The 27591-nt window shown below is 46.2% G+C and overlaps 1 protein-coding gene across 2 annotated transcripts in view; it reads left to right on the top strand.

Moving 5' to 3' along the window:
• LOC149339222 (B-cell receptor CD22-like) overlaps positions 1-27591 on the top strand; it is a 223245-nt gene that overhangs the window by 172119 nt on the left and 23535 nt on the right. For both annotated transcript variants that reach the window (XM_089547993.1, XM_089547994.1), the window contains exons 8-9: positions 17101-17433; positions 25243-25500. In XM_089547993.1, the coding sequence (XP_089404119.1) occupies positions 17101-17433; positions 25243-25500 (591 nt within the window). The remainder of the gene's footprint in view (positions 1-17100; positions 17434-25242; positions 25501-27591) is intronic.

The raw sequence follows: 27591 nt of genomic DNA on the forward strand, positions 1-27591 counted from the left end.
TACTCCGGCCGGCGGCCGCGTCAGCGCGGTGCGTGGCGCACGCGCGAGAAGCAGCCCTGTTTGCGTCGCCACGCGGTGTTTCTCTGCGTGAATGCTGTATTTGCGGGACAAGTGCGTTCACCTGAGGAGTGTCGTGAGCTCCGACAACTGTGCGAAGCAGAGCGTCCCGGATTTTCCGTTTTCTAGAAGAGAAAAAGTAGCCAAGACATTGCATAGAAGCTGTTCACGAGAGACAGCTGAAGAAGTGCTGTTCAGCACATTTAGCCGTACTGTCCCTGTTGATCAGCGGACAATGACAAATAGCAAATTTTCAAGTTCTGAACTGTATTAAATGCCCTTTACGCGGCTCTCAGCTTTAAGGCAGTCCCCTAAATTGTTAAAAAGAAGGCAATCGGATTTGTCTTCGTGCTGCATCGTCAAGCCTTCTTTGCAGCGATTTCTGACCGGTGCAAGGTTGTAAGGCAACAAGTGTGCTAGATTTATTGTTATATTCAGGAATCCACAATGTTAGCTTGATGTACGTATTCACTCCTGATGTCTCGAGCTCCCATACTAGCGATAATGCTTTCTCTATTTCACGGAATGAGAAAGCGGGCTATAAAACTGTCGAAATGTGGAATAATTTCCAACGTTTTGTTGCTCACTGGTCGTTGAGTATACATGGTAGTCCAGTAACAGCCACATGCCATTTATGCCGGGATATCACCCACATTTTGTCCGTTGTTTTGGATAAAAAAGGCCATCTAGTGTTTACCAATCAGTCAACCTGTTCAGACTCGTACTAAGAAAATAGCGAAAGTGAGTCGTACGGGAGACGCCCTGGCAGAAGATTATATTAACCTAAATAAAAAAAGTAATTAGTGTATCAATAATGAAAATAAAACTATACGTCACGAAATTAAAATCCACTAAACCCTAATTAGGCGTACTCAAAAGCTCCCCGATTGGCTTCTCCTTTTCTCATTTTGTACTGAACACAAGCATTTGTCACATCTTCATTTAGAAAAACAGCATAGCTCGCTCGAATCGCTCACCTTTCCTGCTGGTGACCCGCCGAGCACGTCGTAAATACATGTATGTGTTTACGTGAATAAGAAAAAACAATCGCATGGCCGGTTTTGATCAAAGGCTATGATGAAAAAATAAAGGCAACAAACGCTGTGTGACACGTCTATAGCGAATGCCTAGATGAATACAGCGAATACTGAAACAGCAAAATGAGGTGGCAAATATGTAAATACTGTCTGAAGACGTTAATTAAATCACGTGCATCGCTATGCGTTCAAATGTTCTGCTGACAAAATTAACGAAAGCGGCCGTCAAGCGCGTTTTTATCGCCACCTGCAGCATTTTCCAAAGCAAGGTTCGAGGAACAAACGCAGCGTCGCCACCGCGGCCACTCCACCTCATGCGGCAACTGACCACCCTCTCTGCGCTGCTCCTACCGCGATTAGCATTGCACCCCTCGAAACTCCGCCGTGGAGCCTCTGTTTCCTTTATAGAGCTCAACACAATAAACGAAACGGCGGAAAGCTGCTGCGGCCGGGTATAATGCCATTCAAGGCGCAAAGTAATGTAGGCTGTCGTGCAGACGACGCCACGAAGGACTACAGCCAAGATGGCGGCTGGCTACTTCCGGTAAACGCGCGCATGCGCAGTATGCTTTGTGAAATCGGTGTCGTGTTCGCGCCGCGCGCCTACATTACGCTAGCATTTGGAGCCTTCAGCGTGGCGGCGCCGTGGCTGGTCACATGGTTGGTCACGTGGTGCGGAGCAGCTGCCGGCGGCGCGGCGCTCCGGCGCAACAGAGTGGGGGAGGAATGGGGGGGGGGGGGGGGGGGCGGGGCAGAGTGGGAATGAGAGTGTGAATCCACGTCCAGGGACGAAGATGAAGAAGGTATGCGCAGAGAAACGGAGCGGCGAAAGAGTGACTTTGCAGTTCGACTGAGCGAGTTCCACTCGGCTAGCTGTAGCTATCACGTCACTGCTGGTTTAACCAGAGCTAAACCACAGTCAATATTTTCGAGCTCGTTTCACCCTGCCATGTTACAGTTTCGTTCTCGGTTAAATAACGCAGCAGCACTTGCGCGGTCGTAAAGTACATGTCTGAACACTGGCATGTGCCGGTCGCAGTTGCGTTTTAGAGAAGCGGAAATTGCGGCAGTACCCGTGCCGAGAGGAAAAAAAGCAGAGAGAAAGCACTGGATTGCTTGCGTTTGTATGTTTTTGTCTCACGTGCTGTACCAGAATCCGCGGTTTCTTTAATCGCCAACATGTGCTAATTCAGCTACCAAACAGTGCCATTCAGTTGAATTACTCATGGACAACCGTGACAAAATACGCCGAGATGCGAAACCTCGGTAACATGCCAACAGACTGCCGGAATATCTGATAGTCGCAATACCAGCAAGTAGTCGCTGTTTGAGAGTTTTTGGAGTCAAGAACATTCTCCATGGCACCAAAGCTGAGAAGGTGTTCACCACATTTGTCAAATTCCTTTGCCTGTAACAGTCGCGTCTTAGTGAGTGGCTGAGCAACGGAGGCAGCGAGCAGCCATCGCTTCGCAATGGGAAGACAGTTTTCCTTGCCTCATACCTGATATAAATATCCTGGAGACCTGTATGAGGCCAGTGGAGGTCTTTTGATAAAGCAGTATAGAACCATGCTTCAAATGATTTCTTCATCCCCTCAGTGACTCCCATTACACAAATGGTAGAATATTGAACCTGATACATTCGCTCGTATCAGCTTCCAACAGCAGCGCCTTCTTAAGGCATATTGTGTTTACTGTAGACCGCAGATCGTAGTTCCAGTTGTAGCAGATATAGTAGGAGGGTATCATACACGCATTCGTTGCTAACTCTAACCTAATACAGTTGCTGTATTAACAAGCGATGATACTTTCAAGTTGCAAAATCTTCACAGAGTCGAGGTTGCTAATATGGCAGAGATATTTTTTATGTCGCTGCTCTAATCACGCAACGAAAACAAAGTGAGGGGTTTCGGTGCAGTGAGCGATACTTTGCTTTCTTTTTATGATAAGCGTACATCGTATGTGTCAACATACAGCAGCGCACCCACGCCTATTAAAGGCAATGCTTCAAAAGCGATGCGTGCTTACCGACCACAACGCATGCGACATTACCAAAGATTTTTCGTAAGGGGCCGTGCAGAGGGGGAGGCTTAATTTAGGCCCCTCGTTGAAGTCAATATTTTATCGCAACAACAAAGGCACATGTGTGCTGAAGAAGATGCTATTACAATGCAATGAGCTCTCTATGTCTCCCACTTTGCCCTAATTTTTGCCTTTCGTCATAGGAGACCAGCCTATACCTTCATGCCTTGCCCTATCGCACCGACACGTTGCCGTGGCGACCATCAACAGAGTTCGTCGCAAGTAATAACAAGCGTGCCAGTCGCTGCGGCGTCTTTTCGCTTCAATCAGGATCTCCCTGGTAACATGCGTAATTATAAATTAATTACGCTTTAGTACTGTCGCAGACGCGCGCGCGTGTAGCCCTGTCTCTTCGTGACGCCGCCTGTGACGAACCCCCGACAGGCGAGAGCGAAGTTCCTACACACACCGACGAGCGCCCTATCATTACAGCGCGGCCCGCATCATACTTGCTTTATTTCACGACCTGCCGCGCGGCTTGCCTTCTGACAAAAAAGTCATGTTTAGGCGTTGTCGACACGACATGGCGTCCTTGGAGCTTCACTTTGCAAGATTGGACAACGTCGGCGTGGTTTTTCCGGAGGCAGGCCGTGTTTATTAGTGCGCGTCGTGAACTGCGCCGCGATCCGGAGATAACAAAAACAACCGCAGAAAGTAAGGTAATGATTAAGAGCACCGCGCGCCCACGCGTCTTTGCTGCGCGACAACCCACGTATGCCCGTGTTTCAGAGGAATGCCTCTTCGCTTTGTGCTTCAACTTTGCAGCACCATTTCTTCGTTTCCTGAACGGGGTAGCATTCCTGTTTGGATATTCAATAAAAAAGTGCGGGTAGGCTTTTGGTGCAGCGATAAGGAAGCAGAGGAAAAGGATGAAGAATATGTGTACATTTACTTTCATCTCAGGCGTTTACTTTGTCATTCGGCAACAAAGAAAGTTTGCTCAATGGCTGCATCTCGCAATAGCTATTTATATAATGGGACGATTCGGCATTTCCGTGAGCATATGTTTTCAAGGTAATGCGCAAGAAGTATTAGAAGAAAGATGGCTTCCGAAAACTAGATAGCCTCCTGCGTTTCAAGTCTTTGCGACGTAACTACTGTGGATACTTGTGGTTTACATTATGAATGACTAACAATGCGGTAGAATTAGGCAAAAACGAGCTGGGAAAACAACAGCCAATGAACGGACGCCACGCAGGAAGGAACACGCACAGACGAGGCCGACTATTAAGTAAGCTTTTATTCAATCGAACGAGCACATATGTAGTGAGATGAGGGGCAGGGGGTAACAGATGGGAAGGTATGTTGCACAACGGTGAGTGAATACTGACGGGACTACTTCTGTTCACCCACCGTTGCGCAACATACCTTCCTCTGTCTTACCCCTCCCCCTCATTTCACTATATATGCTCTCGTTCGCTTGAATAAAAGCTCAGTTGTTAGTCAGCCTTGTATGTGTGCGTTCCTTCCTGCGTGGCGTCCGCTCATTGGCTGTTGCTTTCCAGTATGTCACACCAACTAGCTGAGACAGAAGTCCTTCAAAAGCGTGCTGTTTGTTGGGCTAGCAAACTGATGATCGTCAGATCTAAGAAAACATCACGACATGTTCTCTGAGGCAGTTTTCTTGTCGATGTATTCAACTAGCTTCTGTGCAGGGCTCAGTTTGCTAAGTTCCTTTCTTGTATGCATTTTTCTTTACTTTTTCATTTAAAAGAGGTGCATCACTATGTCCTTACTCCAACGCTGGAAAATTTTCTCATTAGTCTTGTGCATTGCGCAAGTGTTTCCTCATTATTCGAGCATTCCAGCAATTTTTTGCAACATAAGAAATCAGCCGGTTGGCCACCTTTTTATTTGGTTGAAATACCAAATTTAGTAGCGGGGAGCCTTTTAGGAGAAAAACCGTAAACTGAAGCGTGCATCGCTGAGATAACGACCCTCAAACAACTACTATTCGCTAATTCTTTGAGCTAGATTACGCAAGAGCGTGTGCGGTGCTCGCGACAACTATAAAAAAGAAGCACTAAAGCGTAAAACACTGCTGAAAATTACCGAGGAGACCGAATGAACAATGTCAGGGGAGTTCGGAGATAGCGTGAACTGCCAGAAATAATCCACGGTCCAAACGCACTCAAATTTCCGCTGCCCGCTCGGAACGCGAGATTTTAAAAGCTTTAATGCTGGCTAGGACACTAAGGGCCGCAGGAAGCAAGCCGGTAATCGCTTATCGTATCCTGCAGAAGGCCCATTCAGCGGACCGAGCCGGCGTCGTACCCATCAGCAATTAGCGGAGCTTAGGGACGGAATCGCATCATTCATTATCAAGCCTGTCGAACAGAGCATCCCGTTCCTCTGGCCTTGTACCTCTTGCTCCCATCGAGACCGGTATTACTGTGGCCGTTGTGAGCAAAGTGATGCAGCACTGAATAAGTTCAGAGTTTGATGGTTTGTTTCTGGTTTTAAGGCGGGACGAGACGGTGCGGTTTTTTGGCCAACCTTAGACACCAGCAGCACCTATTTAGACTTACTTGCGCTCGTAAGACTTGTATGTACTAACTAACCCTTATTAATACTGAGTTTCACCCAAACATAAAATTACAGTATGCTCGAAATAACATTTAAATTGAAAATAATGCAGTTTAACATCTCGAAGCAACACATCTGTGGGTTACAGGGACTCCGCGGTGAAGGGTTCCGTACTAAGGCTCTCTGGGTCTGTTTAATGTGCGCTGGCATCGTACAGCACACGGAAGATTTCGTTTCTGGCCTCTATGAAAATGCGATCGGCCGTGGTCGGGATCGAACACGTGACATTAGATTTAGCGGCCGAAACCTGAAGTCGCTAAGCCACCACGGCTGGTTAAATACGCTGTGGAGTTTTGTTCCGCTTGCTCTCCAGACAAGCGAGCAAATAATGCCTGCGTACGACTAACCCCTTGCAGCACATTGACTAAAGTTTTCTGATTCCTCAACGTCATGTAAATGTTTATTGGAATGTTTACTGGTGATAAAATGATCGAACCATCAGATTATGAATCGGAAACGTTGCTGGAGAAAGACAGCTGAGAATATATGACGCTTGATAAAAGGCCATGCTGATTTAGGAGTGTGAGGAGTCACCCTTCGGCTGGACAGTTAGTTGCCCAAGCTCTTCGCAACAGCTGTAGTTTCAGCTTTTATTGGTGTGCACATTACTAAAGCGAAGAGAAATAAAAATGATAAAAAGACGCAGGTGTTGCTTGATGAAAATTTACTGGCAAGGGATCTTTCCGAAGAGTTCGGGATGTAGCACGAAGAGGAGTCGAGTCAACACGGAAGAATGGCTGGCATGACGAAAGCAAAGGATTTTGCTGAGGGGACCCCCGTATCCAAACATGCGTAAACTATGTTTTTTGCTTCCCGCGTAAGCGTCAGAATAGCTGGGCCTGTTTGCTAGCGTTACACCGTTTCGGATTTATTCTTTTCTCCGCGAATCTTTGCACATCTGAGTTACAAACTGAGGTCATTAATAACAGATGCGCCGTTCAAAGCGATAAGGGATTTAACTCGAACGAGGGCAGCCTGACTTGGTGCAGTAACCACGCTAAAACATCCAACCTCTGCTGTGCAGCCCCGATTTGTTTGCTGATAGGAAGTAACACCGTGTTCAATGTTTCGTTTGTGAGAAAACAATTCCTGTTAAACCGCTTTTCCTTGTTTTGGTTCCGAGCGCGATTCGACGCCGTTGCTAGTGATTTGTTGGGTTCTCGAAGTTGAACACGCTCGATAGATGTGGCCACTGTTTTAAGAGCGATTACTTATTTTGGCTTGGTTCTTGTTTGCTTAGCCGGAAGCGCGTTTGTTGTACCGGAAACTTTTCAATCGATAATAATCGTAATGAAACTAAACTCAATCGGTTTTTCAATGGCATGCTGGAAAGGATTGATGCACTGATTGGGTTAATAGGAGTTTTTGACTTTGCGGCGTCTTCTTGGAGTCGCGTGTGATCTTATCACTCTTAATGTATGGTTGGCGGGTTTGAACGTGTCGGGACCGTTCCGATTAGTTATGGGCCGGTCAGTATTCGCAGCGATATTTTGAGCCAGGAAAAGCTCAACCAGTGCGCTTCAGCCGAAGGCTCTACGCGTTATGAATCTTAATGAGTCGAGCTACATTCTAGACTGTTCTCATTCTTTTTACTTGGCGCTGTCGCTTCCGCCGACTACGACAGGTGCGCCCTGGAAAGTTTTCTGCTAATGTTAATCGCAATGCTGAAAATATGTGTGGTCGAGAATGTATTAGTGGAAGACCACTTACTTTGGAACGAGGAAGCGACAACAAGCGAGCGAAAGAATTTGGGAATATGTCGCTTACAGTCATCGACATAGACAGGTAGTTAGATCTAGGATGGTTACGATGGCGCGGATATGCCGTAAAGTAGCTGTGTCTTTCCTTTTAGATTTTTTTTTAAATCAAAGTATTCCTTTTCTAAACGCGGAAGGAAAGTGTGCGGACTGCTGGGAAGAGAACGAGTTGCACGTCAGTGGCTTTGTGTACGGTGGACATACAAGGCAGGCTTGAATGAGGTAACTAAACTCAATTTATAAAATTCTATTACATCACAACGTAGTCCTTCTAGTGTTACAAATATCTATCCACGATTTCTTGAAGCTGCTGCCAGCTGCCCTGCTCCATGCGGAGTACACTGCCACGTTTATGTCCCAACACTGACTTTCTATGCCTCTTCACGTTCGCTCAGATTCACCCAACAATTTTTTTTTTGCGCGCGCATTTCCACTGGATAGGCTAAACTAAGCCATTTACCAAGCCGCAAACGAGTTTCCCAATAGCTTCACCGACGCACGGAACTCATTCAACATGACGTATCGCACCGGGGCTAACCAACCAGACACGGCGACTGACTGCCGCTATCGCAGTCCAAAGCGCGACGCCACTGGATAGATTGAAGCAGATAAGGGACTTCGACCAGGACGCCGGAGAACAAACCGATGTGTCGCAACGCGCGAGTTCGCACGGCTCGCGCTCCCCGCTTATCGACGGAACCGGGCGACCCGTGGAGGCATTCGGGAAAGGGGGTGAGTGAAAAAGGGAGGGGAGAGGGAAAGAGCGGGAGTCGGTGTTGGGAGCTAAGGGAGCACGGAAGCGACAACGCTGTAGCGGGCCGCAGTTGAGCGGGCGCGTTTGACGCGTTGTCCCCTCTCTCCGAGACACATGCATGCATGCGCGGCGAATTCCGTTACCGCTTTCTGCAAATCGTCGTCTCTTGCACCTCCCCCCCCCCCTTTCTCTACCCCCACTTCCCCACCCCTCCTAACGCCCACCCTTCCTACTGCAGTTCTTCAGGGCTCGGTCAAATTTTTCAGCCTTCCACCCCCTCGCCTTGCGCTCTGCTGCGGCGAAGCTTCGAAATCGCGCCGTTCCTGTGGCTACCACACGCGCCGGCGGGTTTTGCTGGGCGCAACGCGCGATAGCTGTGTGATTTATTGGACGGAGAGCACAATTTGGGAGCGATGAACCGGCGGCCGCTCCACCTTCTCCTTCTCACTTTCTCTCTCTCTCCCTCTCCTAGACAGTTGGTTCAGCCCATTCCCCACCCTCCCCCCTCTGCCCTGCTCTTTCCGCTCTCCCCCGGACCCGTCCGGCCCCAAGACTTTTCCATCGCTCCTAGCATCGCTGGTGGCGTTCGTGTGTGAACCCTCCTCCACTCCCCTCCCGCCCTACGAACCCCTTGCCCAGGCTGCCTTACACGCCTGCGCTCCAGGATGGCTGGATTGCCCACAGCGCTCCTTGAGACCCCACCCAGACACATTTGCCTTAATATTTTTTCTTCCGCTCGCTCATTCGCAGTCGTTCCGGCGAAGGTGTAACGAGTACTGAGGACACGCTCCAAACGAGGACTCGCCCTATACCTCTTTTCGTGCGAAGCAGTTGCCCCCCCCCCCCGTTCTCTTTTTTATACATGAGAGTAAAATAAACAGAAAAGGAGCTTTTAGAGAGCACTTTTAAACGCATCAGACCCCACCCCAGGCTTATTTATTCTTTTCAGCTAGTCGATGACTTTTTGTAGGTGAATATAGGGTTAGTTTTTCGGAAGCTGCTACAAAAGCATTCTTGACAGGGCGTTGTCGAACTCATGCTCAAATGAATGGAATTGAAGGCTTGAGCAGACTTACCAGATATAGCCGCAAAGAAATAAAATGCGGCTTGGACATAGCAGGCGACATAGCGTTGTTTCTAGGTGGCTTCTGGAGAGCTGGAATGATGTGTGGGCTAGCTCCAGTTGCAAATATTGTGCGTACAGCACGCTGATAAATTGAAAATAACTTTTGCAAGTGTTGAAACTTCCGCAGTTAGTCACTAATGGTTCCGTTTCTTACTGTTCAGTACAAAGTAGCCATTCATTCCCTGGGAATTCACCATGCTCAGCAAATAACATGAGAATCACTGTCGCGTCTGGTGTTACTTGATAACGCCGAAACACCTCTTTCGAACGCTTCTTTTCATTTCAGGACCAGGGATGATGCGGCTAAATCTGAAATAACTGGATTCTAAAATGGCCAGAGTATTCCACAACTCGTCTAAAGATCCTATCATCAAGAAAGACATTTTAACTAGTCATAGTGTGTAATGTGGTTTACTGAAATTTCTTAATATAAATGTCTACTTGCCGCAAATATCAGAAAGCTATTTATACATTGTTGAAGGACGTAAAGACTCTCCCGTCGACTAGGTTGCAGCGAGCGTTAAGGATGCTGCAGGGTGTGGAGTGTTTCGCCTTTTGTAAACAGGAAGATGTAGGACGCTGAGCCGTTAATCTGGAGCAGTCTGTTTAAAAATATTTTCAGTCCGATGAGAGTGAACGGAGCCCTGAGAGACGCCTGTCTGCCGACTGATAATATGGAGATCACATAATGTCATCGCTTCCGAAAAGTGACGTCAGCTGGATGCGCCAACCTGCCTGCTTCTTCTCCCTGCTTCAGAAAAAAGTTGAGAACGCTAGGTGCGGGTGCTCAATTCATAGGCTCCTTAATCTCGCTGCCTCCATTATGAGAAGCAAGTGTTAGTGGCGCGGCTTTTAGAAGCAGAATTTCCGATCCATTAGGCAAACGATTTCGATCGAATAGCGACAGCGAAGATCTAAATGAATAGAAAGTAAAGACAGAGTGGAAAGAAATATACAGATCCAAGAAATTTGAATGGTTGCGAACACGAGCGCTCACTAAATGAAGCAGGAAGTTTCGGACTGACATTCTTGTTTCTTTGTTACATTGAGGTGCACCTCCATTAGTCGCTCGAATTCCCACTCAACCAGGAGCACGTACTCTAATTCGCGTATACTTTGTGGTACTTTTTATTAATGCGGTCGAAAAATATTTATGTACCAAGCCCCATAGCTGATTTGCAGAAGCTCGCCGCGCATGTCAGTCACGACAAGTGAGACACCCGAGCAGACCGGTCTCATCCTAGTAAAAGCACTAGCGGCGGCTAGAGTGTTACGCCACCGATTCGTCATTCGTTGATTATGCAGAGAGAGAAGCGGATGAGACCTGGCGGCATTGGCGCCAGGAGTTGCGTTGGCCGTCGTTACGGTCGCTGAGCGAGCGGTTTCTTGCGTAGATGGGATAACCCCTACATCTGAGGGTAGCCTTTTTTCTTCCCTGCCATTAATACCGTACTCTTGTTATGAGCGGCCTCCTTGGGAAGCACGATGAATGATGTTTACGTGTTCTCAATGGTACTCATCGTGATGCCAGTATCGGACAAAATCTAAGTTTGTGTCAAAAGTAAGCGGAACTCGCATTCATATATAATCACGCTGAGTCTGTGGGCATTAGAAATCTGGAGTGTATCCTGTTGTCGCAGAAATATTGCTCTCAAAGAATGGCACATAACCGCAGCATGCTCGGTAAATTGCTCTAAGTTGCTGTTTACGGCACTGCGCACTCAGAACCGTACGTTTTTTTTTTTTGTACTTCGGACACGACTTGTATATTTGATAAAACCGAATCTTTGGCTTAGCTTGAAACGGAAGAAAGGGGTCTACTTACGGTGGCTACGTGTTTTATGTCCGATAAGCCAATTGCCTTTTATGGATGCTAGCTAATGGAGTTCTGTACTTTCAATGCCTGTGCACCATGGATGCTGAGCACTAAAAGAGAAAAGTAATTCCAGCTACAAAACGCACTGGAACCTTTAGGTGGGAGCAGTTATCTGGCTTAAGCGGTCGTCGGTAAGTCAAAGACAAATTAAACGCAGTATCACACAGGCAAACGATGTTCGCACATTTCACTGCTCTTCTACTCTGATGCACCGAGGCTAACGCTTCAAACGACCTTTGTGCCTCATTTCGAAACACAGGTATTTGCAAATACTAATGCCGTAGTCAGGTTTTATCTTCTAAGTTAGGTCCCGTCGAGCGGAAGCGGTGCTGAAATACAGCGTGTTCATGCCTTTTTGTTTTTCTTTTCTTACACCCTTCAAGAGAAGTGACGGCAACCTGCTTGCCCCCATGAATTCTGAGTGCCATCAGAAACAAACGTGTCACACATTAGGCTCGTAGTAACCGCAAGCAAAGTAACAAATAAAGCGACGATATGTCAGCGCCATTGGGAGTACTGGAGCGAAAGAATAGGAGCTTAGCCTAATGGCGCAGAGAGAAGTGGCTGCGGCGAATCACCCAAACCGCGCTTGCGAGGCGCGCCCAATTTTCATTACGTGCAGTGCACTCTAAGGCAGCGTCAAGTGTGCTGCTGGGTAGAAATGGCGGAGAGGGAGGCAGAACTTTGCGGCTCGCCCTTCTTACTTTGTTGCTGGTGGTGTAGCGAAGCACCGAGATGCACGGAAGGCGAGGAGGGAGATTCCAAAAGTGCACTGCTACTATGCTTACGACAAGCCCTTGAGATGTGCAGGGCCGGGCTAACTGTGTGCGGTGTTGTCGGTGCGAAAGACGTGGAAATGTGGGCGTCGTTAAGCGGATTCTCTGCGTATTCCTGCAGTCGGTAACGTTGGGGAAAGCCTTAGGCAGTCTTAAAGGGGCCTGCAAGTTGACCATTATGTCGGGGCTTCTGCCTTACTATATCTAATACGGTGAGGTGGCATGTTCTTCAGTAGTTTTATTTTTTTTTCTAAAACTTGCGCAATCTTCGAAATTACAATTTCATATAGTGCAACGTCATGCGAGGTGTGGTTGCTCACCTGCATTGTGATTTAGTGTACTTTTAATTCGGTTCGTATGGCAGTAGCTACGGGAGCTTAGACGCGCACAAACCGGCGCAATACAGACGATTAGATAACGGTATAGCAATGAAGACTATGCAATTTTGTTTACTACTTATTAACGACCTAATGTTTTTTCAGGGCCACATTGTGTACTACAGATTTCAGTGAGAACTGGGCGAAGCACGAGCACGAAATTCGTAGTACCATCTCTTCTTTTATTCATCGGGGCCGCCGCGGTGGCTCAGCGGTTATGGTGCTCGGCTGCTGTCCCGAAAGACGCGGGTTCGATCCCGGCCGCGGCGGTTGAATTTCTTTGGAGGAGAAATGCTAGGGGCCCGTGTACTGTACGATGTCAGTGCACGTTAAAGAACCCCAGGTGGTCGAAATTTCCGGAGCCTTCCACTACGGCGTCTCTCATAGCCTTACTCGCTTTGGGACGTTAAACCCCATAAACCAAACCAAACCAAACCTCTTTTATTCATCGTGTAAATGCTGTTATTTATAAGCCACTGACTACGGAGCTTGAAAGAGCAAGTCATTTTCAAAAAAAAAGCCCGCAGAATTAAATAATTAAAAATTTTAGTGGTAACTTCATGACAGCTCCAGTTACGACAGCTGACTTCAGAAAAAGCTTCACAGTACTAATCAGCCAAGTAGTTATTCTTATGGAATGATTAGCATTTTAAGCGGTGCTATTAAGCAGCTGTTTGTTGGAAGCATTCTGGCTTGAGTTAATATAATCTTCACTCGCTTTTAGCTTTACAGCTGTGCAGCGCTCCTAAAACACTGCCGCCAGTTGCATTTGGGCAGGATAGAAGCGAGTGGTCGCAATCTGGCCAGAAGACAGTGCAACTGTCTACAGCTCACTGTGTAGGAGGCCCGTTTTGCCAACGGTGTCTGCGTTTGCCACTACCGGAATGTCACAGCTGCATTAGAAACTTCCATCGGTCAAGGACACGGTGGTATTGTTTGCATGACCACCTTAGAGTGTCTTAACGCCACAAGCTACACAAACTCATTCGGCCGCCGCGGTGGCTCAGTGGTTATGGTGCTCGGCTGCTGACCCGAAAGACGCGGGTTCGATCCCGGCCGCGGCGGTTGAATTTCTTTGGAGGAGAAATGCTAGGGGCCCGTGTACTGTACGATGTCAGTGCACGTTAAAGAACCCCAGGTGGTCGAAATTTCCGGAGCCCTCCACTACGGCGTCTCTCATAGCCTTACTCGCTTTGGGACGTTAAACCCGATAAACCAACAAACCAACAAACTCATTCGGTCCTTTCCATACAATCAGTTCACTTTGTCGCAAATACTAAAGACTACCGGTTTCACTTCGCTGTGGCAAGAAATATCTGATATGCACTCACAGGCTCTATAGTTGCAGCATTTTGTCTGTTTAGCAGTCTGATCTGTTCAGAACTTTATATAGAGTTAGCCACTGACATTACCAGATCAAAGCTTTTTGGCCATCTACTAAGCCGTACATACCAGCACTTCAGGAAACCTAACCTTAAACGTCCGGTACACGCGACGCTTGGATAGCGAGTGACGCTGCCATTGGCCATTGCTTGCGGTTTCTTCTAGGCAGAGAGTCCGGTGGCTCGCGGTACGTTTTTGGGGGGCCAGAAGCTCATGGTGAATATTAAGTGATTGATCTCACTTGGACAGTGGCAGAAAAGCCACACCTTGGCAGCGCTATGCGAAATTTACAGTGGCAAAAGCGCTCGCCTGAAGAGAGTGCTCCTGACAGTAAAGCTCGAACCTCATTCAGTTGGGCTGAAATCTGGCCAACATACAACATTTTCTTTTTCATAATAAGAACACTTCAATACAGTTAGCCATATGCCTCACTTTGGCGAAGCACCGGGCGCTCTAATATTGTGGAATGCTTGAAATAGCTGCGACGAAAAAAAAAACTTAAATGAAGCGGCTGGAAAGATGTTAAAGGCAATTTGAGGCTCACGACTTCGGGCATATTGACTTCATTTTGGAAAGTCTATCAGAATACTCAGAAGTGAGAGCGTCGCCTTTTACGTAACAGCAAAGACAAGAACCTTCGTTGACCCTTTTCCAGCTTAGGAGGAGTGCACTTCTGGAGTAACATTTCACGCTGCTTTTGCGCGCTGTCGATGTTCCTAATGTTTTATGTGATTAAATTACGGAGGCGTTCTTTCCAAAGGACAGATAATTATTTTTGGAAGCATAGAAAACCTTTCGGTGCGGCGCACACAGCTACTTAGTTCCTAGATAGACAGGACGATAAAAAGCATAATGAGATGAAGAGGTTGGCGAACGTGCACAAACGTAGAATTTTCTTCGCCCGATGTAAGGAGGCGTACGTTAGAGGTTATAGCCGTAGGGATTCTGAGAGTTCTTTCGCACTTCATCGGACACACCTTTTGAAGTATATATAGGAGGCGGTTGAATTACGAGCTTGCGAAAAGGCGTTTTGCTTCCCCGGTCGGTTCCAGAGCAGAAAGTGGGCAATCATGAATGCGAGTGCACGTGGAACGTGCCTCGAATTCGACAGCAGAAAGTGTGGATACGTGGGTGCGCTCCGAGATTCATTTAGCACTCACTATAGACAGAGATGAAAGAGCCAGTAAGTTAATTTTAAGTTATTTTTGATGCTAGAGAGGCTGCGATTCCAGCCGTCTGCTGCTTCTTTGATATCAGCTACTGCACTCTAAGTGCTTCTGTCTTTGCTAGAAAAACATCGTTGAGAAATTGGCGGTGGTGTGATTTCGGAAGTGCATGGAGTGGCTGTCGAGTGATAGTGCTTCACAAAGTCCTCAGTTATTTTTATCATTCTTTTGGAGTCTGTAATGAAGGTAAGCCGGAGCTTAGCAGCTTGTAACTGCGGTCATCTAACAGGCCACAAGTGAGAAACAAGTGAGCACGGCGACCGGTTCATACTGTGATTTGGGGTGATTGGTTTAATAAATGCCTGAAAAATATATGTTCGCTTATTGTGCATAAAGATGCATATTTTTAAGACAACCAGTCGAATATTACGACTCACGGAGAAACTATTTCACCGAAAAAAAAAAGGAATGCGAGAACTGTTTATGCGCCCAAGCTGAGTTAATGCAGCCTCCTGAGGAACGTTTATATGAATGAGGTTTTCTTAGAAAAAAGGGCTTTGAAAAATAAAAACAATGAGGAATCTTCATAGGGCGATAACAATGCTTGCGCATAATAACACCCTGCCAACAATTTTTTAATGCCTCGTGATGTGTGCTCAACCCCAGTTTAAGGCCACGTCTTCAATGGAGTTAACACTGAGTAGAAAAGAAAAATAATGGAATAGGAGCAGATGAAAGCAAAAAAAAAAGGATTTATCAGCGCAGGTTCATCCGTAACGAAACTGTCACGACGCGCTTTTTCATTGACGATGGCGATGAAGGAGAGATGATTTTTCGCTATTGCTAGAATGGCCATGCGCCTGAGACGTCGGATCTCCGACAATAGCTAACATCTCGCATGCTCAACCGATTGTAAATTTCTAAGCACACTGTAAAAGCTTACCGCTCTCGTCTATGTAATTTCTGCCCTCAATCACTAGGCCTCGCTCTGTGACTTTTACTGATATATACCAGGTGGTTCGCCTAAGAATTTGCACAATTTTAAAGATAGGCTTTTTGATTTAGATGGGCATACTTTTCGGCATAGCATTGCCAGTGGTGTCGTCCGTCAGGATACATTTAAGACGCGCTAACTAGCAGATTTTTAACTAATACTGGAAATTTAACTTTTTAGCTATTAGGCTGGGTAATTACTGAGAAGCGTGTAGCCTACCGTATGTAATAACCATCTGTGTTTTTAGAATTTCAAAAATGCCTTTACCTTCGCCTCTGTGGGCCAACAAATTTTGGCTTTTACGTGCACTGGACAGGCTGCTTTGCCTGCAAGATTCTCGTAGCGCGTGTATTTTGTCGTGATGTAGCCGAAATTTGTAGAGTCGCAGCGCCGTCGGTAAACGCGTTTTCTAAATTCTAGAAACTGAACTTACCATGGGCTACACGCCTTTTAATACTTAAGGATTCTAACTGTAATAGTTAAAAAGTTAACTATTCAATATTAACTAACCAGCCTCCTAGTGAGCACGTCTGAGTTGTTTCGTGATGTACTAAGCCGCTGACAATGCTATGCTGAAAAAAAATCCCTCTTCTAACGTAAGAGCTTATTTTTAAAAATTTTGTAAAGTCTTATGTCAAACACCCCGTATAGCTTGTCGTACTATGTGTTTTTTATATTCCCTCAGTTTTTTTTCATTTTTCTTTGCTTGTGTTCACTTTTTATACTTTCACCTTTCTCTAATAACAGGATAAATGAAAACTAAGTTAAATGTACACTCTGAGTTTATTATGGTTTAGTTTGGTTTATGGGGTTTAACGTCCCAAAGCGACTAAGGGTATGAGAGACGCCGTAGTGGTGGGCTCCGGAAATTTCGACCACCTGGGGTTCCTTAACGTGCACTGACATCGCACAGTACACGGGCCTCTAGAATTTCTTCTCCAAATAAGAGTTTATAATCATAAAAATACTCATAAAAATACTGTTTAGGCCTTGTCAGAGCGCCTCCGCCCGGAGAACTTAGCGAGCACGAACTCAACATCCACGCGTGCTGACATATTGTATGCGAGTAGTGCGTGTTCCAAACACTGCACCGACTGCATTCACCCATGCTGCGTGTACGTCTACCGCAGCGCCCCCTGCATTCCTGCGCTCTCTGCCGGAGACGGGTGGGAGCCTCCGCAACGCCAGCGCCGTGTCTCTCGAGTGCGTGGTCGAGTGCGACCCGGTGTGCGAGGTTCGCTGGCTGCGCAACAACGAGTCGCTGGACGAGTCGCCCTTCTTCCACGCCAGCCACGCGGTGCGGCCCGAGGGCGCCGGACACTTCCACTCGGTCGCCTCGCTGCTCTCGTGGAACATGAGCCAGCTGCCCCCATCGTCGTTCGACTACAACACCTTCACATGCCAGAGCAGTGACAACGCCGTCGGACCAGGAGTCTCGAGCACCATGCTCTTCCGAGTGGAGTGTAAGTGATAGCGCCCTCTGATGGGGCCAGCCTTTTGCAACGTAGAACTACAGTGTTCTAGTAGAACGTCCGTAACGCGCACTAAACGCACTGCGTGGCGTTATAGTGCACGGTTGCCACGTTGCAGCTCAAATATCGAGCCCTGTGTAATGTTGAAAATTTTTATATACGAACCTGATTCAATTGGAGAAGAATTGGGAGTTGCCAGCAAATAAAGATGGCAGGTTTATAAATTGTGCGAATCAAGGTGCTTTCTGCATAAGTATTCTAGTTATTTATGCGGCACAATGCGCTCATGCGCCGGAATTATTTGTGATGCACACTGTGCCTGCATTGTTGCACTCAATCTAGTAAAGGCAAAAACATATAAATTATGTTGGCTCTACCGAAGAGTCGAAGAGTGAAAATTTACAAAAGGTGTTTTGTTTTCTTTCTCGCTGATGCGGTAAGACATCACTTTATTTTCGCTTGTGCACACACCGATCTAGGTGACAATAAAAAAGTTTAAGTAAGCTGAAATGATGACCTCAGCAATGAAGCACTCCAGATCATTTGTGCCCTCGGACGTCACGAAAATGAAAAGTCAACTGAACGTGTACATAAACAGAAATTCATTTTCCTAAAGCTTTCAGCCGTAATAAAGAAAATAGAATGAGCGCAAATATTGACATGACAGAGAATAATTTGAAACGGTTGTGCAAGAGGGTCTCCTTGGCTAAGTATTTGACTTCACTTTCTATTGGAGGACAGCTATGTCTATATACTTCTTACCGTTTTTTTTTATTTTGCCCGTTTCGTGGAGTTGATGTGTGCTGAAATATGGGGCTTCTACAGGCTTGCATAGAATGCTTCATCTGGGCGCTTCGGTTTGCCTGTACTTTCGTTTTTGAAGCACTGAAGTTAATCTAATCTATACGAAAGCATGTTTTCAGTAGAATAATATTTACAGCTCAAGGTCATTCTCAAGTGACGCGAATCTATGAGGTACTGAGCACTACGCATGCTCTAAGCAAATATAAGGAGGTCTGTACAAGCACAGGTGGTCTGAAAACAAAACATTCAGTTTGACGTCTAAAAGGCTGCGCGACAATTATGATATATATGGTAACCACTGCAAACAGTTGCGACCTTTCGGTGAGGTCATTTACGGCCGCGAAATGCCTTCACAAGAAAATGGTTGTTTTCTTAACCAGCCACAAATAAAACTATAAATAAGAATAATGCAGATGAATCAGTAAGTGCACATTACATTTAGCTCACAGTCGGGGCTCACTGGGCTATTTTTATGAGCTCTTCAGTGGAGTGATCGCTACTCGTCTTGTGGAGAAAAGCCGAGCTGCATAGGTAATAAAAGAACAAAGTAAAGAAAATGAATAAAAAGCGATGACCTGCTGCATAGCTTTGTGGAACGTCACAAAATGTGAACATGATGTGAAAATGTGAACATCAGCCGACAAGAGTCAGCTCTTAAAAAGGATGAAAAGTAGACCAGATGTTTACGTAGTGAGTGTATTGCCGGTTTATAACTCTAACGACTACAGCATTGTGTACTAGTCATAAACAAAAAAATGCGTGGGAGGCAGTAAGCTGACTCTTATGCGACAGAAGCAAAGAGAAAACTTACAGATAAAACGGGAGCTTAGAACGAGCTGAAGCGCAAGCATGTCGTGACAAAAGCAGGACAAGGATGGTGCATTAGGAGTATGTGTTCCACCGGCACAGTTAACTGCCGACAAAGTTACACTGTTTTACGCATGTGATGCTAAATTTATTCACTCATGGCTGTCTTTGTAGAGAGAACTGATTTTGTTTTTTTCATGGTGTGCCATTCTCTATTCTCCCTGCCTGCAAACTAAAGGACGAACTTTGATTTCTCGCATGCACTCGCTGGAGACGGCCTAGGCATCAGTCCTGGCAGATATCCATGCAGATCTATTATGTCGCGTTCCTTAGTCGCCGTTTGGCGAAATTTAATATTGGTGAACGACGTGCCTGATCGTATTTGCCTAGGAGTTCACACTTCTATGAAAAGCAAAGACACCAGGAGCTCACGCGAAAGTGAGTAAACATGTAAGGCGAATAAGGATCTAAAGAAGCGTAAAAGTGACGAAGTGGTGACATTACGGCTACAGAACGGTCATGTAGTTTACAGAATCAAAGATTTGGTTAAAAAATGTTGTTCCATCGATTTTAATAGGTCGCTAAGTTCGCGTACATCTGATAGCACTAAAGGCACTCTCAGCAGAACAGCCCTGCTGCATAGCGCAGTATGGAGGTTTATGGACAGTGCAGTAGTTTACCGGGGAAAATGTTAAGTTTTCTAGATGCCTGCTTTGCACAACTACGGCTCAAGCATTTGGAACGAGAGGGTGATGAAGGGTGTAATATTCAGAGGTGCGTAATGGAGAAAGAAAAGAAGATAAAACAGGCCAGATGAACTGGAGTTTTACTGCGCAGAATATTTACAGCAAGAGTTGAGCTCTAGAAAATTGGTATTATTATAATTACAGAATGCGACTGAAAAGATCAGTCGGAAGGCTTTTCCGAGCACCTTTTTCTCATTGGCCTGGTTTCTCGTGTGCGCATTTTTCTTCCACCCTATTGCTAACCCATGTGCGACTCAATATAGAAAGTTGATCAATCGGTACAATTAATGCAATGCGATCGGCGCAATTAATGCAGACCACTGCCGTAAAATTTGCTAGCATGACGAAATCTAAACGTAAAAAAACACCATAAAGTTTCAATATTGTTTATCTCAGTGTTTGTTTACTCATACGTATTGCCCTGGAGAGTGCGAACAGTGATTCTGAAAGAGTCTCAAAAGTCAGATAAATTTAGCTTACGAGTTGCCTTTGCGAATACGAGTTACGAGTTGCGAATAAATATTGTAAGTAATGCACTGTAGTACCGCAGTTGTACATACGTTTTAGTCTGTGACGCGAATGACCTTTAAATACGGAATATGTCGCTCAGCGTTCTCAACTAAATTCTTGAATTCAACATTTTGTGTGGGCTTTAAAATCGAAGGAAATATAGTAATGATCATTTGCACGCAAAATTTTATCAGAAATATCTCCGACTTGTTTTCCTCTCCTGTCTGAATAGTTAATGAGACGGAGTTCTCGCAAGACATAACCGTTTAATCTGCACAACGAATATAGAAATATAGGAGCAAACCCACTACAATCGGTTGCGGCTAACGTTCTCTACAATACCCTCCACGGGTGAGAATGATTTAAAAAAGAAAAGAAAGCAAACGCTGAAGTATAATTGCCGTTCCATTAGAGCGTCGGAGGCGTTGATCGCCAGGCGCGAAAGTTCTTGCGGGACTATAGGAGTCAAACACGGAGCCGTGCCTAATTTGCCCCCGGCACGCGACATAACGAATGGAACGCGGAAAAGAGGTCCGGCGGGGGAGCAAGAAGCGATAAAAAGGGCAGAAGCATGCTGTCGCTTCCCCTTTTTTTTCCCTCTTCCGTTGTTTCCCTGCTCTCCATTGCATAGCTTCGGCACTCGCTCACAGTGCTGGAGCGACGACAGCGACGCGGTTTTATGAGTGCGCCGTCGGGAGCTGCTCGCGTCGTTCCGTTCGCTTTGCTCGCGGTCTGCGCTATGGCCCCCGTATAGAGACCTCGGTCGTCGTCATTTACGCCCGACGCAGACAGTCGAGTAGCAACAACAAAAAAGACAAAAAGGAAGTAACTGGCAGCTCTTTACTTCCTGCTTTTCCTTTCCCGTCTTCCGGTGGCTTGGTTAGCTATTCGTTTGTGTTTCCGGCTTTATCTTTCACGCTTTTAGTTGCTCGGGGTCGAGCCACCCAACCTGACTCCGGGTCCGCCATGATCGCGACACATTTTCGGAAATGTCTCGGCCATACTGCTGCTAGCGGCGCCTGAGGGGTGGTGCCGGTGCTAGCCTTGTGTCTTGGAGCAAAGAAGAAATAAATGAAAACGGATGAAAAGGCTAACGGGAGAAGCAGTTGCAGATGTCGAAATAAAGGAAGTGATGATGTAGGAGTAATAAAAAAAAGAGGAAAGGAAAATAAACGTTGAATCGAGGGCGATACCGGTATACGTGAATGGCGGCCATAAAAAACCCCCGCACTGAGGCAATGCTCTGGCAAAGTAGGTGACAGCATCTCAAAAAACAACTGTCGTAGCTTCCTGGTTTCAGGAGGGAGAAAGGAAGGGGGGGATAGAGGAAGAGAAAGAGAAAGAAGGGTTATAAAAGTGAAAATCGAGTTTTGGCCTTTCGATCTGCGCCTCGAGGCGGGGAGAACTTGTCAGGTTCCGACGGCGAACAGGCAACCGTCGGAAAAGGAACACCGCACTCCGCACACTCTCACAAGCCCCCGCCCCGCCCTCTTTTCAGATGCACGCTGTATTCGGGATCAAGCGAGACCCCGACAAAGAAAGAATGATAAAAAACAAGAACGCAATTGGGGAAGCCAAGTTCGACGCATGCCATCCCGAAATTTGTTTCTTGGCTGCACAGTATTGCCTTCCTCATTGAGTTTGCGAGAGCATCGTTTTATTCCCTGCCCGTACATAGATGTTGCAGCGACCATGTGTCGGGTGTTTGGTCGTATTCTTCGTGTTTTTTTGCTTTGTTGTCGTTTTAAGCCGAAGGTGATATAGCTTTTTCCGAGCGCGCTTGCTCGCATAGTGCCTTCAGATAGCACTCTCTCACGAGTTACGGTCCACGAATCCGTCACAGTGCTCCGAGAAGTCATATTCTTGCTCCTACTTTTTTAAGTTGATCAGGGAATCAAGGTGTTGTGACCTGGAAAAAATGAATTAAGTGCCTCGATTCTGTTCGACGAATTGCAAATATTGGAGGAAACGCCTCACACTTTAGCGAATGTGGCATTATGTTGGTGTCAACGTTTGGCGCTTGTAGATGTCGCGGTTTTTGTGATGGCGTGTCAGTTTAGCATCTCAGGCCCTGATATTTCATCTCGAATTGAAATACCAGTCTGTCACAAGTTCCGTGTTTCTCGCAAACAAGGCGCACATCCAGAACATGTTATTGCCTTGAACGTAACTAATAAGCTTGTATAAAAGCAAACGAAAAGGCGATGGGCTCGGGCCGCTAGTCAGTCAATTGAGCTGTCTCGGACGTTCGCTCCGCAAGAGCACAGGTTACATCGATGCGGCAATCAAACGCTTTGCCGCTCTGCACCTTTACGCGCCCTCTCTCGTTTCTTCAGCTCCAGCCTCTTGCGTTCGTTTCTTTTGTGAGAAAAGAAAAGGAGTCTGCCCTGAATCTGCGCGCTCTCTTAAACTGTCTCTTTCGATCTCTCGTCTTGACCTAGCTCGCGCTGCTAGGTGCACCGTTTCGTCGCTAAACAGCAGCAGCAATGCGCTGTAAGAAGTAACCTCGCGGCCTTGATTTCCTTATATGTCACCGCAATGAATCAGTCTAGGGGATTTGATTTTATGACAAGACAAGTCAGACAGGAAGGTTTGGTTTATTGGTTTATTAGGATTTAACGTCCCGAAACGACACAGGCTATGAGGGACGCTGTAGTGAAGGACCCTGGAAATTTCGACCACCCGGGGTTTCTTAACGTATACTGACATCGCACAGTACACGGGCCTCTAGAATTTCGCCTCCATCGAAATTCAGCTGCCGCGGCCGCGATAAAACCCGTGTCTTTCGGGCCAGCAACCGAGCGCCGTAACCGCTGAGCCACCGCGGCGGGATAAATCAGACAGGAAGGACTGTGTGTTTCCTTGCGAAGCCGTATTAGCTTCTTTGAAAGAATGCTTCAAAAACAGTTATGGCTGGACTCTGCCGCCTAGAAATGATTAAGGTTTGGTCACACGAGGTCAGCAAAGTTTCATGCGCGAAATCGTGGTAAATGGTGCGCTTCAAAAGTGTCTCCGCTCGAGTCCAGGTCCTGTATAAAAAATGTTTCTTTCCTTAGAGGTGATTTTGTATTTTAAGGGCACCATCCTTTAATCAGGTGTAAAAAGAGCAGCCTAAGCAAATACAGCAATCCGAATGATGAAGCGATAAATACTTGTTTGTAGAAGATTGTGGGACTTGACATAAAACAGATGTGCGGTGTGCGTACCGAACTTGCCGCTGTTCGCATCGAACAGCTTCGAAGCGTTACATTAACAATATTGAGCTCAGCACATCTGGCGAGTGTTGCCAAAATGGCGTGAAGAGTTATGCTTAATCGAGCTCATGTGGCTTCCCACCAGGCCCATAAGCACGAGGTCTTACAGTGAATGCACGCTACAAGTTGGTTCTAAAGAAGGAAAGCACACCGTTGTTGCACCGTGCGCTAAATCCAGGACAACTGGAAAATGAAAGACGGCAGGTTTCTTGCTTAAGGATACACAGAATGCCCTGTATTGGCTTAGCGGAAGTTATATGTATCTTTTTAACTTGCGCTCAACACTAAATCTATGCTTAATTTTTGGGCTGCCAATTTTGCTTGAACGCAGGATGATCCACTTCCGTACGTACATATCGCCCCTCAAGTGTGCTGGTCTTGCAGCTGCGAACAAAAAATAAAAAGGCTGCTTTATAAAACACGAGTGGTGGGATGTAATCAACGAACGGTCCAAACTTTTGATTCTTTCTTTTCTCCTATACAATGGCTTGACATTTAGGATATATGGGCGGAAAGAAACCTACTTAATTATTTGTGCAAGCATAAACAACAGCAGGTTACATTCCTTTGTCCAACGTTTCACTTCAGTAATTAGGTACGGTTCACTCATAGAGAAATGAACAATTTGAAACCTTTCGCACCGTTCCCAGTTTAAACGGTTTGTTAAGTTAAGTAGACGGGTAAATTGAAGGTACAATATTTATTTATTTATTTATTTATTTATTTATTTGTGATACCCTCAGGGTACAAAGTGCATTTCAGAGGGGAAGGGCAGTTGATAACAAGAAAAAAGTAAACAAAGCACAATTCATACAAAACTATAGAACAACTGAAGCAAGATAAAAAGAAGTGAGCAAAATTAACTCGGAACAGATTAATAAAATAGTTTAAGAACAATACTGGCAGGTGGAGAACACAACACTACAATAAAATACAAAAGCGATCATAATGTGATCAAAGTGGTCAGTATTCTTCTAAATTGAGTTGTATCAGTGATGCTAGTTAATGATGCGGGTAGGGAATTCCATTCTTTAGAGGTTAGCGGAAAGTAGGATTGCGCACATGTCACTGTGTTACAATGAGGCACTGTGACCTTTTGTTGATGATCACGGCGGTGAGAAATGAACGGTGCCGGTTGAATCCATCGATAGCGAAGTTGAAAATTAGGGTAGAAAATCTTATGGAATAGGCAGATGCGGAAGTGCTTACGGCAGGTAGCTAGTGGCAGAAGGTTTAAAGACCTTTTCATTTGGGTGACGCTAGATGTACGATGGTAATTGCCTAAAATGAATCTAGTTGCACGATTCTGGACAGTTTTCAGAACCTGTGTCAGTGAGACCTGTCCAGGGTCCCATATGGATGAAGCGTATTCTGTTTACGCTCGTACGTAGGTCGTGTATAATAATGATTTTAATGAAGGTGGAGCAAGTGTAAAATTTCTTCGAAGATAACCTAGCGTTTTGTTTGCTTTAGATGCTATATGTTCTATATGAACTTTCCAGGACAGGGTGTTAGTTATATTTATGCCAAGATACCGGTACGATCTTACGCTAGATACCGGTACAATATTTAGAGGGCCATGCGACGCAGAACAAGGCGGTTTTACTCATAATTACCGAATGTCTAGTTGGCTAATGCACCCACTGACGTACTGATTATGCGGGTGGCGCGATTTGCAGACCCTCCCGAGAAGCTGCAGGTGTCGGTGGTTCAGCTGGACCTGTCCGAGGGTGAGGTCCCTCCCCGTGAGGTGAGCTGCTCGGCGTCGGCGCACCCAACCGCCGAGTACCAGTGGCGGCTGGGCGCGCTCACCGTCTCCCGGGGCCCCACGCTGCTCTTCAACGCCACGGCCTCACGTGACATGGCCGGAAACTACACGTGCGTCGTCAGCAACCGGCACGGCCGCGCCATGGCCGCCACGCTGGTCACCGTCAGGCGTGAGTTGCCTGTCCACTTCATTTCATTTGGCACGCACCACGACAGGGTATGGTGCTGGGTTTGATGCACAGCGTAAAAAACGAGAGAAAGAGAGAGAGAGAGAGAGAGAGAGAGAGAGAGAGAGAAGAAAATTGGCTGAAGGCTTAGCTTGGTTAAGCCTGGCTGATTGCGAAAGCAATAACACCTGGCTGCGCTAGGTTCTGCTGGTAGTTTCGTTTCTCGAATTCACGCGCAGCAGACTCGAACTCGCCAACTCTTATCTCTTGTTCTTCACGTCGCTGAGCCACGATGTCACCGTCACGAATCACCACAATGCTCTGCTCTTTCTTCTCCGCTGTATACTGCACTCTTCTTCTAGCAAGCCGCTCTTCTTTCAGTTCCGGCGTTTCTTCCGCACGGCGTTTTATTCTCTTGTGATTATATCGCTCCGCACTACTCATAGATTCTTCTTCGGCATTAAGTAAAATTAATCAAACTAATAATAGAATTAATTAAACCAATTAAATTAACGAACCTCCACCGATGAGACGAGTTGGGCCCCCAGCTCTCCTCTTGTCGTGACGTCACGCGGTCACGTGGTAGCGCGCTGCAGCTACGCCGGAGCGAAGGATGAATCTCCATCGATGGCAGAAAAGTGCAAGCAGTATTGCTTTCGCAATAAAAACCTTTTCAGACGTACTTCCAAACAAGTCTACGAATCAGTGACAAAGTAAGTGAGCAGCACATTAAAGGAAAGGTGAAGATTGTGTTGGTGAGCGTTTATGTTGTATATGTCATTTAGTGAGGAAGGGTTAGGGTATGTAAGAAGCAAGGAAAAAAAATAGAGTAAAGGGGAGGTTACAACCTGTCTTTTAGTTTCCTCTCTTGAATGAACTCCTACAAACAGTCGACTAAATATTTCTGGTCCAATGGTAGAGCCCTTTGCAAGCCTCACTCTTTTCAGGTGCGTGGTTCGAATTGCTTGGGGAACTTTTGGTCCTATGGAATAAGCAAAGTTGAAGAAATTTTTTAAAAAGCGCCACAATAATTGTGAGGGGATTTTGAAATAACGCTGAAGGATCTTTGGAAAGGTCTGAGAAAAATAACTGGAATGAAAGTGACAAAATATTTGGTACTCATGCAACAGCTTTGAAGCCCAGCGCCTCATATTTGCACCTTACGGTGAAAAAAAAAAAGCAGTATTCTCAACTTTCCTCGATGAGGTCGCTGTCACGCGGCCGTCTCCGATACTACATGAGCGATGGTACCGGCGGGCGCTGGCCGACTTGTCCGGCGCCTCCTATTTGCCTTTTTTTCTTTCTGTTCTGTCACGCAGCCCTCTAACTGAACCCTACTTTCTGCCTACCGCTTCAACTCTGCGGTCAAAGGCGAAGTACGCCTCCGTGTACTCTCGGCAGATTTTAAGCTCAAGAAAAAATAAGAATCCAAGTGCCATATCAGAAAGCCTGTACGCAAAGTTATTGCGCTTTTTGGTGCACAGTTTGCCACCGGTGATTTCGTTTGGGACACCACTAGTGAGAAATGATTTTCATCGTCTTGTAGCAAACAGTTTTCAGCAGTGACCACGAAACCATGCGTTCTTGAAAATAAATATCGGTTTCCTGCGTGATTAATTATACGCAGTGCTTCCAAGCAGTATAGTTGCCGGATAGCACTTGAAGCTTTCCTTGCAGCCGGTGCTGGCAGCTCGCGCTTTTGTGCCATCGACGTAGTAGCAGTAGTTAAGGCTTGTCTTTGAAGCCCTAGCTACCTTGCTTGCAGTGTTGTTGATGCTATAAAACACCTTATAAAAGGATTTTTCACGAATTATTTGAACAAAACTCTTTGTACATTGAAACCATCAAGGCAGAATTGCACATTCCAGAAATACAATTCTGCGTTATATTGCGTTGCTTTGCTTAGGTGTTGTGCCCAGCCCATGGTTATTTGTGTCGCGCGTGTATATTTGCTGAAGTGAAGAACTGGAGCAGACACTTACGCTCTGCCTTAAGCATATGGCGCGATACCATTATTGCGTCACTTCAGCGACCTGGGGTCCTTTTTGACTATCACTTTGCAGACAGGTAAACTGTTCTTCCTTTCCCCATCAC

Source organism: Amblyomma mixtum, chromosome 6 (assembly GCF_055824585.1).
Source record: "Amblyomma mixtum isolate Tamu chromosome 6, ASM5582458v1, whole genome shotgun sequence".
In the NCBI taxonomy this organism is placed as follows: Eukaryota; Metazoa; Arthropoda; class Arachnida; order Ixodida; family Ixodidae; genus Amblyomma; species Amblyomma mixtum.